Source organism: Gadus chalcogrammus, chromosome 15, assembly GCF_026213295.1.
Source record: "Gadus chalcogrammus isolate NIFS_2021 chromosome 15, NIFS_Gcha_1.0, whole genome shotgun sequence".
Taxonomy (NCBI): domain Eukaryota; kingdom Metazoa; phylum Chordata; class Actinopteri; order Gadiformes; family Gadidae; genus Gadus; species Gadus chalcogrammus.
The window spans coordinates 10,857,709-10,871,472 of NC_079426.1; the positions used below are offsets into that span (position 1 = coordinate 10,857,709).

Consider the following 13,764-nt stretch of genomic DNA (forward strand, 5'->3'; position numbering starts at 1 on the left):
CAGAATAATCAATTTGCTTGTTTAGTGGAAAATGGAGACAAGCATGACACTCGGTATGCGTTCTTAAAGAACATCTTGCAGTGAACCATGTGAAGGTTAAAGCGAAACTTAATATCCTGTTCCCCTCAGAAGCAGGGACAGGTTAGGAGGTGTCGCTTTCTGTAAAAGAACTCTTTACAGATATTGATTTTCCAAGGGCATCAAAAAACCAAACAACAACAAAAAGCACCGAAAAGCACTTGATGCTGTGAAGCAGCGACACAGCCAGACAGTGCATGAAGCTTTAGTCCTACACGTGTTTACTGAAGACTTTCCTCGTATTGCGTCTGATACCAAGGCTCTCTCTCGCTCTCTGAAATGTGCGAGACAGCTATAAAAACTCAGGCTTTTCCTGTTCTTCTCACTATTCAGCGCTCTCCAGCTCTCTGTTTATTTTACTCTCTCTCTCTCTCTCTCTCTCTCTCTCTCTCTCTCTCTCTCTCTCTCTCTCTCTCTTTCTGTCTTTATTTTTGCCCACCAACATATGATCCTCTCTGTCTCTGGTCATCAATTCTCATTTGCCTAATCCCTATCATCTTCGTCAACATCATTACCATTATAATCTCACCACCATCATCATCAGCCTTTTACTCTTCCATGTGAACACATAAAAAACACACGCGTAGATGGATTGCAGGTGTGACTTCTCCAATCGTAGACAATCTAATGAGAGTCTTTAGTCAAAACTATAGGTCAAAAATGCTAGCATCATATTCTGCTACTCAATTAGCATTGAAATAACAGGGCGGATGCAGCGTTACTCATCTCAAAGAATAACATAATCAATAAATAACCTTGATGAAAACATGTGTTTATAATTACATCTGGCCGAATAAATACACATATAAATACTTGCATAAACAACCCCCCCCCCCGAAACGAAACAATGTTCTTATTATGAGTCGGTCGAAAAACGACAACCACCGAAAATGGGGAATTCTCCAGGGTGCTGAAAAGGGGGTCCTAGCACCTGTCACGCGCGTGTAGTGCGCGCGCGCGGCAGGACCCATCTGGAGGGAAGGACGGAACGGGACACACCCGCCGTTGCCCATTGGAAGAGCGTCACGCAGAGAAGCCCCCGGACGAGGTAACGAATCTGGGATGAAAGAGGCTGAGGATGCTGCTGGCTCATAAACAAGACAAGCACATCAACCCGGACCGCAGCACCAAGTCCCTGATAACACACCGCGCAGACCACCTCCAGCCTCAGCACCACTGAACGACGGGGTCATGAATAAACAACAGCTTTGATTCTCACCACCCGTCCCCCGTCCGTCTTCAACGAGGAGAATCCCGAACGCCTCACGTTTTTCGCTCCTCGACAGGCGCGCTACACACAGAGGCGAGCTACAGACAAGATGCGCGGATCTCCCCCATGCGGGACAGCCGTTGGATGTATGCTGCTGCTGCTGCTGGACGCGCTGCTGCTGTTCGCGGGGCAAGCCGCGGTAGAGGGGATCATCACCAACCATGTTGTGGTGCGGCTGCATGAAAGTGCACACGACGATGCACATCAACTTGCGGTGGAGCACGGGTTCCAAAGCGTCCGGAAGGTAAAGAAGCGAGAAACTAAATATTGTTCAAGTAGCAACGATGGCAACATTTGCCTTGGGTTTTTTGTTTAATGTCATACCTGGCATGCTGGAAGTGTAGTTCAACGTGCTTCAACGTGAAATATGTTTTTAAAAAATATGAATTTTTCTTAGACAGGGCACCGTCTCTTCCTCCATCACTCTCCTAAGTAGCCTATAGCATAGTCGGCTGCTATAGTGTAACGGCCTTATATCTGATCATGTAACTCATGCGAGAAGATTCGTGTTCAGAAATAGGTTATTAATACGCTTTATTTTTTTGTTTATGTTATTATTATTATTATTATGAGATTTAGCGATCTGTTTAAATGACGTCATCTTTACCTTAAAAAGGCCCTGGTCAACTATGGCATCTTTGGGGAAATATTTAAATTAGGACTAAACCAACAGCAGTCTTCAACTCACTCACTGAACATTTAATTGAAGGAATGATCAAAACAGAAACACAACTTTCTTTCGGAAAGCCATAACATCTCATTACAAAAAGTAGGAAAACTCATGGTTTCTCAGAACGGCCATTTGACAGGTTTTAATTTTCACAATTTCAAAGGAAAATGGTTCTTGATATTATTATACAATTACATAACAAATTACGCACACAGACACAGACAGACAGACAGACAGACAGACCGACAGACCGACAGACAGACAGACAGACAGACAGACAGACAGACAGACAGACAGACAGACAGACAGACAGACAGACACAGACACACACACACACACACACACACACACACACACACACACACACACACACACACACACACACACACACACACACACACACACACTCCTCCAATCATCAGCATTAACCATAAAGCATATTCAAATTGCATCCGAGTGCGTGTGGAAAAACAAGACATTTTATGAAGGCAACGAGTCATTAACCAGCACACGATGAAGGCCGGGCAGATCATCTTTGCATGCCATAATAAAAACTGTAACAAGTCCATTTGATGTGAAAATTACCCTGACATTTCCATGCCTTGTCACATGTCAAAATAAAAGCGTGGGTGCAATTGGCTGTAGCCTTAGCCAGTGAGCCGTGGCGATGAACACAAGGTGTCTGTGCAGAATAATAACAATAATATTCTCCTCAACCATCAGAAATGTTTCTCCACATCCCCTCAACCACACCAGTCAGTCACAATTACACAATGTGTGTGTGTGTGTGTGTGTGTGTGTGTGTGTGTGTGTGTGTGTGTGTGTGTGTGTGTGTGTGTGTGTGTGTGTGTGTGTGTGTGTGTGTGTGTACGTGTGTGCGCGTGTGTGTGTGTGTGTGTGTGTGTGTGTGTGTGTGTGCATGTGTATGCATGGGTGTGCGCTCCCGTGTGCATGTGTGTGTGTGTGTGTGGCCTTTGAATGCTAAATACAGAGCCAAAGAAACTGTCATCGTTTCCTCATTTCTGAAGGAACCCCCTTTCCTCCCTCCCTCCTCCTTACGTTACGTAATCGCTAGCTATTTTTATCTTAATGGCGTACGCATAATTTAAGAGTGTCTTTGCAGTGGAGACAAGCCTCTATAGTTGTTTAATTAACTGAGACCGAGAAACACAATACTGGGGACAGCACACGCTGGCCGGTCCGGTGTTTGGTCTACGGGCAGGAAAACAGAACGAGAATAAGTGTGGGGGGAGAGAGAGAGAGAGAAGGAGAGGGAGGGAGAGAGAGAGAGAGAGAGAGAGAGAGAGAGAGAGAGAGAGAGAGAGAGAGAGAGAGAGAGAGAGAGAGAGAGAGAGAGAGAGAGAGCGAGAGAGAGACAGAGACAGAGACAAAGAGAGAGATACGGAGAGAGAGAGAGACAGAGAGGAAGAGAGAGAGAGAGAGAGAGAGGGGGGTGAGATAGTACAAATAAGAATCAAATAAAAAGAGAGATGGGGAGAGCTAAGAAATGAAAAGAAGATGACAGCCAGAGTTATTATAGCTCTCTCTCCCATTTCCTCCCACAGTGATAAGGAACAACTTTACTTCAAGGAGGTTGTATCAAAATGATAGAGCAGTGCAAGATGAACATAAATACCCCCCCAATTCCAGTTCATATTCTTTCTCTAACGGAGACATGTGAAAGCTTTATGGGGAGGATTCACACATATTCTATATGTTAGCAAATCTTAAGGGGGTGTTTTTCATGTTTTAATCCATCATCCTCTTTACTTCTGTGCCTTCAACCCCCCTTTTCCGGTAGCTTCCATTTGGAGAAGGACTCTTCCACTTCTACCCCCATGAGTCCACGAAGAGAAGCAAACGCAGTGCCCGCAAGAGACAACGTCTTCAGAAAGACAGCAGGGTAATCTCTCTCTCTCTCTCTCTCTCTCTCTCTCTCTCTCTCTCTCTCTCTCTCTCTCTATATATATATATATATATATATATATGTATACACACACCTCTGTCATATATATATATATGTCTATATCTATACACATCTATTTACCTCTCTCTCTCTCTCTCTCTCTCTCTCTCTCTCTCTCTCTCTCTCTCTCTCTCTCTCTCTCTCCCTCTCTCTCTCTCTCTCTCTCGCTCTCCATCCATAAATCCATCCATCCATCCTTCCATCCATAGTCCTATCTCGGTAGCTGTGTCTGTGTAACACCCATATATCCAGCTAAAGCTACACTCTATCGTTTCAGAAGTGTGCTTAGAATTGCCACCTCACATTTCACCATAGATTTGCACATTCACTGTGATTACAGCTGAGAGCTTAAGCTAAGGCTGTAGGGCTAGCATAACTTGGCTTCGTAGGGAGTGACCGGCCTCCTAGCATTCTGGTCCGCATAAGATGAAGGTGCATGGTGTACCACACCCAGTACGCATTGTGTTAATTTGAATATAATGTGGACATCTTTAATGTAAGTAACATACTGTCCCCTTTCTCCTCTAGGGATAATAAATTGTTGTTTTGATGTTTTCTAATCCCCTCTTATACTTTCTTCCCTTTATCTCATCTCGTCGTCTTCTTTCGTAGCTTATGTTTTAGCCTATCTTATCTTGTCTTATTTGAGACTGGACTTTACCATAGAATATGAATACTTAGTCTGTGTATCCTGGCACTATTAACAGATAGAGCAGTCCGTCAGCTGCTAATTAGCATAATTGCATGAAAGTCTATCTATTGGCAGATGGGTTTCAGTGTATTGTTGGTGCTTTGCTCTGTCTACATGACAAATACTGGGGGCAGCGGTATGCAATGAATCTCTTTTAATCATCCAATAGCTGGGCTTCATCTTTCAGAAGGATGAATTTCACCGGTAATCACACTTAGCAACACTCATTGACATTTCATTAAGACTCCAAAGGCGAATGCTTACTTTTGGATATGTTTAATATAAACACACTAATACTAATACCAATTCCTTTACCAATAGTACTGTTACTATGGTCTAACCTAAGCTATATCTAGCTACTTCAAAACATCATTCACAAACCAAACAAAGGTAGATATTTTCCAATCCCTTAACAATCCTTTAAATCCATTTAAAAAACACCCCTTTCTGACCCAGAGATCAAATGCCTCGAAAGCTACTTCTGTAGGACAAAGGTGCTTCTCAATTTCAAGGTATCGACTGTAGCCTGGTTTCTGATAATATGGACTGTTGGAGGAAGCTTCTCCCAAGCTAGCACACAATATACAGCTCTGTCTAATTGTTGCGTTAAGCAGCGCTGTTCAAAATAAATGTAGGCCACTTAAAGATGCTAATTTCGCTAATTGAAGTGGCACGACTCACCGGAAATCGAAATCTGCGCCCTTTATCACGTTCTCTCTTTGCTACGTTTAGTATAGTCTGAATGACTACAAAAATTGTATGGAACTGTAAGATAAATCCGATATGATTAACATTTACACCTTAACCTCAGCTTCCGAGAACTTTCATCCACTTGAAAAAGAAAGGATAATACACTTACTTAGACAGCAAAGGTAGTCTGGGCGCATCACTCATCCCTTATGTACCAGCTGCCACCCGTTCATTCAATTAACCAATTAACCAGTTAACCAGTTAACCCTCGCAGAAAACAAGACAATAATAATGAAACCTACAGAAAGAGCGGAAAGGGATATTCTGAAATGGATGCTAAAAAAACCCCACAAACAAACAACCATAGGTCGTAATCATGTTTTGACATAAGCAAAACCGTCTGAAAACCAGGATACCTTGTAATGGAAAATATCACTTAAAATGTAATCAGAACATGCAGTTACTTCTTCTGAAGAAAATCTTTTATGCATTCCTTATCTGTCATCCTCAACTCAAATCAGCTTACATTTACTTTCACAATCTTTATAGTTCAATTGAATGATTCTTACTGTGAAGTCATATTTGATTATTATATGTTTATTCTTCATAACATCGCCCACATAAGTGAGTAGGTCTGTCCCTCTGTCCATTTACCAAGCCATCCCTCCATTTTCCTATTTTCCTTTAAAAAAGAATGAGAGATACAACCTCACTGGCGGACGAAGGACAAGCAAATGAGACATCAGAAAAAATGAACAATTCCATGTGAATAAACATCATGATCATCAACCCTCACAAGAAGAAATAGGCATAATTGAGAGAGACAAAGTGGGGGAGAGAGAGAGCGAGAGCGAGCAGGAAGGCACCTCAGGCCGGTTCAGATGAGGGTGGACTGTTTTGTCCCTGGGGCTGTACACGAGCAGGCTAGAGCGGGGAGTGTGTGTGCGTTATCGTGCTGGTGCATATCTGTTTGATGGTGTGTCTGTGTCTATTTGAGTGTGGATGTGTGGGCGTTATGACACACGAGGGTCAGAGCCCATCTCTAAGGAGCCTCCCCCCAACCCTAGCACGACACGTCCATCTGCCTGAGGCCGTGTGTGATGGACAGGCGAAGCTCAAGAAAGGTTTATCTTGATAGAGTCACTCGAAACATGCACCATATGTTAATTTATTACTCAGAAGGAAGAAAGTCGGATATAGACGTTGTTGAAATCATGTCAAAGCGGCGTCAAAGCATAGCATTTCTATTTGAGTGCGATGTCGTTGTTAATGGTAGCAAGATACAGATGTTTTTATTGTAGCCAGCATTCAATATTCTCTCAGATATCTTCACTTATGTAGGAAATGTCAGATGACAGATTATGGGTTTCATTACAAACTATTTACATTCTGGTGATAGGGAAGATATTTCCTTCTGAAAACAGAACAGTTAATCGTGCTATTTTCTCGCTGAGGTTGAGAGAGGGAGGTTATCTTCAAGCTTCATGAAATAGTCTGTTAGTAGATCTATTAACCAGGGCTACAGGCTACATGACCAATTTACTATCAAAGCAAAGTCCTCTTGTTAAGAAAAAGATGGAGAACCTTGATGTTCATGGCCAAATGTAAAACCTCCCATTGCATTTTTTCCCGCAATTTTCTCAATTGGCGCCATTTAGCTTTTTCCCATCATCCACTTCATTCTTCTCTGATATATTCTAAGATATTCAACCCTTTGTATTTCCTCCTTCAATTTCCCCTGTTTTTCTGCACTCCATACAAATGTATTAGTCGACCTCATCAAAAAGCAGGATCAACCTCTCCTTCTCTGGGGTCGCGGTGACTCCCCCAGACGCTAGCCCTCATTCGTGACACAAACCATCCCTTTCCTGATTGCCTCTGTGTGACGGTGGCGCCGGAAAAAACCTCGCTGTTTGATTGAAGAAATGTCATGTTGTGTTTTTGTTGTTTATCACCAGGTGATGAGTGTCCTGGAGCAGCCTGGCTTCAGCCGCCAGAAGAGGGGCTACAGGGATCTCAATGAAATGGAAGTCAACATCAGCGACCCGCTGTTCAACAAGCAGTGGTACCTGGTAAGCGCCCTGGCCCCAACGCCCCCCTCCGCATCCCCCCGACACGACCTCCGCTCACCCCCCCCCCCCCCAACCCCACCCCCCCCGCTAAACCCCCAGTGCGTTTTAATTAACCGCAGACGTATTCACCTAGGCTCTGTTAATCAGCCATTCCGTCAACGCGCCCGCCTCAATTGTTTCCTTCAGCGTGTTTAATTCGTCCCCTCCCGCTTGTTTATCGCCGACCCGTGTGCCTGATTTAGCTGCGACGTGCGCGCCGGTGTTTTATTGCCGCTCGTCGGATCAGGTGCGTGCCGCTGGGGGCCACTTGGGACATATTTACCTCCCGTCGTCTCGCTTCCTTCCCCCACACATGCGCTGGCGTTCCCTGGGCCGACAGGGAGGACCGCACTCTCACCTAGCCACACTCTGAGTCAACGCCGCATTTTTTTGTCGGAATGCACTGATTTATCGGACAAATATTCCGATCATCGAAATCGGTAATCGCATTACATCCTTTGACGCTGTGAAAATTGCTTATATGTATGGTCAAATATAGATGTTTGCGTTCTATTTCATAAAATCATACACAAGGTTTTTGTGCTCATCTTTGAAAACGACCGCTGGTGACGTCATGGTGCGATGACATCGTATAGATATTGTGATCAGGACTGCCTTAGAGTAGCTTATGAATATCGATATCGGTGTCGGTGTATTGAATCGTATATGGATATGGAATCGGTATGAATCGGTGTCATACCCTTTCACCCCCCTGGTTCAGGTGAACACGGGCCAGGCGGACGGGACCCCGGGGCTGGACCTAAACGTGGCTGAGGCCTGGGGACTGGGCTACACCGGTCGGGGCGTCACCATAGCGATCATGGATGACGGTGGGTTCCGCCTTCATTGGTTCAGTATTATGCCAGTGCTTTCCTATGCATAAGTCTTTCGTTGTAACTTGCTCAGTATATTGTCATGGTATGAAATATGGTTTTAGTACTGATTATCCTAAATGTTGACCTTGACAGGCATCGACTACCTGCACCCTGACCTGGCATCTAACTACGTGAGTACTTCACATGCTTTCCTTTAGTGGTTCGTTTTGTAATGTGGTGTTACCTTCACCACCACCACCACCACCACCTCCAGCACTACCCGCTCCATACTCACTATTATCCAGCCATTAACACCATCACCAAGACCGCCTACACCAACCGTCACCACCACCACCACTACCACAACACCACAACCCACATGCATACTACCCCACCAGCACCGCCATTTCGGGGTCATCTCTCCATTGTGCTGCTGGCTTTGACAAGGTGCACTCCGAAAGTTTGTTCACGGACGCCAGAACCTCCTTGAAAACCCTGAAGGAGGATGGCAGCGGGGCGGGGGGGGGGGGGGAAGGTGGAGGGAGGGAAGGGTGAGAGCGACGAGAGACAGGCAGCCGGCCTCGGCCGAGCTGTTTAATGTTAGTACGTGCCACGCGGTGGCAGGCCAACTGGCAGCCCGGTCTGTCACGAGGCTGAGATAATGCCAAGGTGGCTGGCTGCTGCATAATGTGACGCTCCCATCCACCAGATAACTGAGAAAGGCTGTGGATGGGATGGTACAGCCCGCCGAGCAGAAAACCGGGAAGACTTGGAGGGCTGTGGCCGACGGTTTGAACGGAGTAGCGTTTGGCGTTTTCGAACAATGCCAAAAGGCGAATGAAAAGCAGCCTGCTGTTTCTCGTTTGTCTTTTGCTTCGTTGGTCTGTATCGTTCGAATGCCCAAACGCTACGCCGTTCAAGCCGTCGTCTGTCAAAGTGCTGTACCTGGTGAAAGACACAATGTGACACTGCCGTGACCTGTGAGCGATTAGTAGTGTTCAGGAAATGAATGCGGCTTGAATGTGGAGCGCGGCGCACAGGACTTTTATGTCCCCGTCTCTAAAGAAGGTTGATTAGTCAGCATTGATTCATCATGAGGGGCGAGAGGAGCCGTGGAAGAGGCCCCCTGTACACAGGATCAATTGTCGTTCCTCCATCAGCTGAATTTCTGTAATGGCCGTGATTTGGTTCTCTCGCTCTAAACACCATTTAGCCCTGTTTTGAAAACCCTGATATTGTGTCTTTGGATGCTATCGACCGCTCCTAGTCTCTCTTTCGAGACCATGTGGATAGAGAGTGAGTGTGTTTGTCTGTGTGTATGTATTATTGTGTGTATGGGTGGTTGTGTGTGTGCATGTGTGTGCATATTGCTCTGTGTATGCATGTGTGTTTGTGTGTGTGTGTGTGTGTATGAGTGTGTGTGTGTGTGTGTGTGTGTGTGTATGTGTGTGTGTGTTTTTGTTTGCGTATGAGCATGTGTTGTTGTGCTTGTGCACAAGTGTGTGTATCTAGTTTTGGTGTGTATGAGCGTGTATATATATATATATATATATATATATATGTGTGCGTGTGTTTGTGTGTGTGTGTGTGAGAGTGTTGCCAGTCTTGCTGTGTTTCTTGCCTGTGAACAGGGATGAGTCTCAGGCCTAAAATAACAGCCTCAGCCTGCTAGATGCAGGCTCACGCTCCACCGCCTCGCAGTCCCACGCTGGGTGCACATCTAAAACCAGCCTAGCGCCACACTTCCTGCCTGTGTGCATGTGTGCATGTGCAAGCATGTCTGTATGTGTGTGTGTGTGGAGGCAGTCCTGTTGGGTTTGTGTTACATTACTCTCTCTCCCTCCCTCATTCCCTGTCTTTCCCTCCTTCTTTCTTCATCTAATTTTTCTCCCTCAAACTCGTTCTGTCTCTTTCCCCATCTTTCCCTCTCCCTCCCTCACTACCTCTCTATATCTCTCTCTCTGCCCGTCTTATTCAGTTTCTGTTGCATGGCTTCTGCATGAGATGTGTGTATGTGCACGTGTGTGTGTGTGTGTGTGTGTGTGTGTGTGTGTGTGTGTGTAAGTTCCTGTTGTGTTGCTGCTTTCCTTCTTTCCATCTTTGCATCTAACAGAAATAATTCCACTATCTGGCAATGAAAAGACACACACACAACAAATGTAAATACCATAATAGTCCTTTGCTGTTTTAAATCGATTCTTCCGAGGGCTGCGTATGTGAGTGTTTCAAATCTATCTTTGCTGTGTTCGTTTTCTATCGTTCTCCTTTCACCTCGGAGCAAAGGTAATTTTTGGCTTATTCATTTCTTTGCCATTTCCCTTCCAGTTACGTGTGTCGCCTTTTGTCGAGAGATTTCCAATTTGCCCCGGCACTCACGTATTAACGCTCGTAAGCAAAGATTTTGTCACGGGAATTTGTCATGCCAAATTGCCTCTCTCTGAGATTAAGAGAATAGGTCTAATACGAAGTCACTTAGTTGACGACGACAACGAGATATAACAGCAGACCGGCTGCAAAGCCTCACTTGAGACAAATCACTGTTTACTACTATTCACACTTTTCCACGGGATGGAGTTCGATTCTGAGACGCCAAATCTGTAAAATGGAGAATTTTCTCTCTCTTTCTGTCGCTCTCTTCCTCCAACATCAAGCCCTGCTCCCTCTCCCACTCTCTCTCTCCCGCTTGCTCTCTCTCCCCCTCTGGCTCATTCTCTCTCTCTTCCGACCCCCTCGCTCTATCCTCCCTCCCTCTATCCCTCACTCTTTCCCCTTCACCAAATTCTGTTCTGTCCTCTCTCTCTCAACCCCACTCTCTCTCTCCCCCCACCTCTCTCTCGGTCCCCCCAGCTCTCTCTCGTTCTTTCTCTCTCTCTCTCTCTCTCTCTCGCTCCCCCTCTCTCCCGCCCTCTCTCTCTCGTCAGGGGTGAGAGAGCCTGAAGGGGACGGTGCACCGGAGAGCTGTTATTGGCTTCTATGTCCTTTATATTATTCAACTCTGCAGGTATTATCTCCCCCCCCCCCCATCCCCCCATTCCCCCGTCCGTCCCAACCCAACCTCTCTCCCCCTCCTCTCTTTCCCCTCCACTCCGTGGTGGGGGGGGGGGGGGAGGTTACCATGACAACGTGTCGATGATGTCATGTCGCCTTCAAGCCCATCGGCTCACGCTGGGCGGTTGTGTGTGCGGCGCGCGTCGTGCTGGTTAGATGTAAACCGTCGCCGCTTCTGCTCTGAACACGTCGTTTGTTAGCGATGGGAGCACTCCCATCGCATGAATAACCTTTGGTTATTTGGTCTTACGAGTATACCCCGGGACACATAATAATGGGAGAGAGCATTTGTTTGCTAAATGAGAATCTGGAAAGTTCCCCTCGGCTTCACTTGAATGCATTCCATCAGTAGGTGTAAGAATGAAAAAAGTCTTTATTTTCTATACTTTTCATTGACTTAGACTTGTCTTTGCCCCGACTACAATAATAATAATACAATCTATGTACGTACGATTTTATTACAAACAACATGCTTTACATGCTGCCTGCAAATACATAAACAGGATGCATATGCGTCATCGATACTGCTTGTCAATTAGTAAGTCAAAACAGAGTGGGTAGAATGCAGCATATTTTGGAAAATGTCAAGGGAACATGGATTATACAGATCAGCTGGAAACTGGAGAATCAGTGAACCTCATCCAGGAGGAAGCTCATTGGCACAGCCTCGGTGCAGCTGGTGTGAGGGGGATCACAGGGAACCCCCCGCCCCCCTGACTAATGCCGTCAACCTTTTGTTCTGTGAACCTCATAGATTTGAATGTTTGTCATATTTATCCTTTTGTTAGCATTGTATTGGCCTTATAATTAGACATATGAAAGATGCACTGGTATATATCTGTTAAAAAAATCTCTCTCTCTCTGTTTATCTCTGTATGTGTGTTTCTCTCTCTTCTGCCGTCTTTATCCATCTCTCTTTATCTTTCTCTCTTTATATCACTCTCTCTCTATCTCTCTCTGCCCCCGACTGAATTCATCATGTGTGCTGAATGTCCTTCAGTTGGGTTGCCAGATCTGAGCAGTGGATCTGACAACCAAGCAACCCCCCCTCACCCCAACTGATCTGATGGAGCATGTGACCGGACAGCACACCTGTGTATGAGTACACAAGGTTGAATAAATAGCCAATACAAAAGACAGAGAGGAAGATAGAGAGAGGGGTACAGAGAGAGACAGAGAGAGGTAGAAAGGTAGACAGCCAGGGAGAGAGGGAGAGAGGTAGAGGTACAGATAGATACAAGAGAGATAGACAGATACAAAGAGACAGTGAGAGAGAGATACAGACAGAGAGAGAGAGAGCGAGAGAGAGAGAGCGAGAGAGAGAGAGACAGAAGATACAGAGAGCAGTAGAGCGAGATAAAGCGAGCCACTGGGAGAGAGCGAGAGATACAGAGATACAGAGAGAGATAGAGTGAGCAGAAAAGGTCAGTGCAGGTAAAGATTAGCGGAGACTGCCTCACAGAGAGTAACTGTACTCACTAAAATGACATTAACTAAATGTACAGTTTTCAGAAAACCTTCCACAGGCACAGGCTTAAGAGTCTTCTTATCCGATCTGCGTGACTGTGTTTTGTTTCGTGCAGTACTCCCATTTAATTTTCCCGTGTGGGGCACCTGCCCACGTGTTTGCATGTGCATGTACGTGTGCCCCTTGTTTTTCCTACTTCCTATCTTTCTCTTTCTGGAAAGAACTGCCATCGCAGAACACCTGGGTGTGCGTGTGAGTGTGTGTGGTTGTGTGTTTCCATCTGTGTCACTGCTCTTCTCAGAAGTGTGATTCCATCACTGATTTCCACATGGAAATGAATTGCGAGGAGTGATTCAGGCCATTGTTTTCCCTGCTGTGACTACAGAATATCCCCGGAGTGGCTGTTACAACAGGTGTTCTGTCAAAACCATGGCTGCGTCGCTGAGTCTGTGTTTTTGTGTGTGTGTGTGTGTGTGTGTGTGTGTGTGTGTGTGTGTGTGTGTGTGTGTGTGTGTGTGTATGTGTATGTTTATATTACAATATTATACATTGCTGCTTTTAGCGTCATAATTATAGCATGGTAGGCCATTGTGCTCCCTCTAGCCGGGATGTAAACCGTAATTTCAGGTCTCACATATAAACCAGACGGTACATTTTAATGAAATTCTAACGCGTATTCATTATTAATCTTAGAATATTTTGATGTAATTGGCTACTGCAGGATCATTAATCATCCTATTGGCAAACAAAAGGCGAAGTGATGGTATTGCCACGGTTTTATATAGTAGGCAATGCATATCCATCTACTGCATCCTTCATAAAATAACATCAACCCATCTCTGCTTGATTTGCATTCCATATTTTGTCTCTTTCTCTCTCTCTGTCCTACCCCTCTCTCCCTATATGTCGACTGAGCGTGTGCATGGCTCCACTGTGTTCTAAAGTCTACATGCGGCC

General features: G+C 45.4%; 1 protein-coding gene across 1 annotated transcript in view; it reads left to right on the forward strand.

The window, feature by feature from the left end:
- Positions 1-1,099: 1,099 nt before the first annotated feature.
- pcsk2 (proprotein convertase subtilisin/kexin type 2) overlaps positions 1,100-13,764 on the forward strand; it is a 32,325-nt gene continuing 19,660 nt past the window's right edge. Inside the window, exons 1-5 of the mRNA XM_056608751.1 lie at positions 1,100-1,592; positions 3,820-3,921; positions 7,324-7,437; positions 8,198-8,306; positions 8,445-8,482. Of these exons, the coding sequence (XP_056464726.1) occupies positions 1,398-1,592; positions 3,820-3,921; positions 7,324-7,437; positions 8,198-8,306; positions 8,445-8,482 (558 nt within the window). The 5' untranslated portion in view covers positions 1,100-1,397. The remainder of the gene's footprint in view (positions 1,593-3,819; positions 3,922-7,323; positions 7,438-8,197; positions 8,307-8,444; positions 8,483-13,764) is intronic.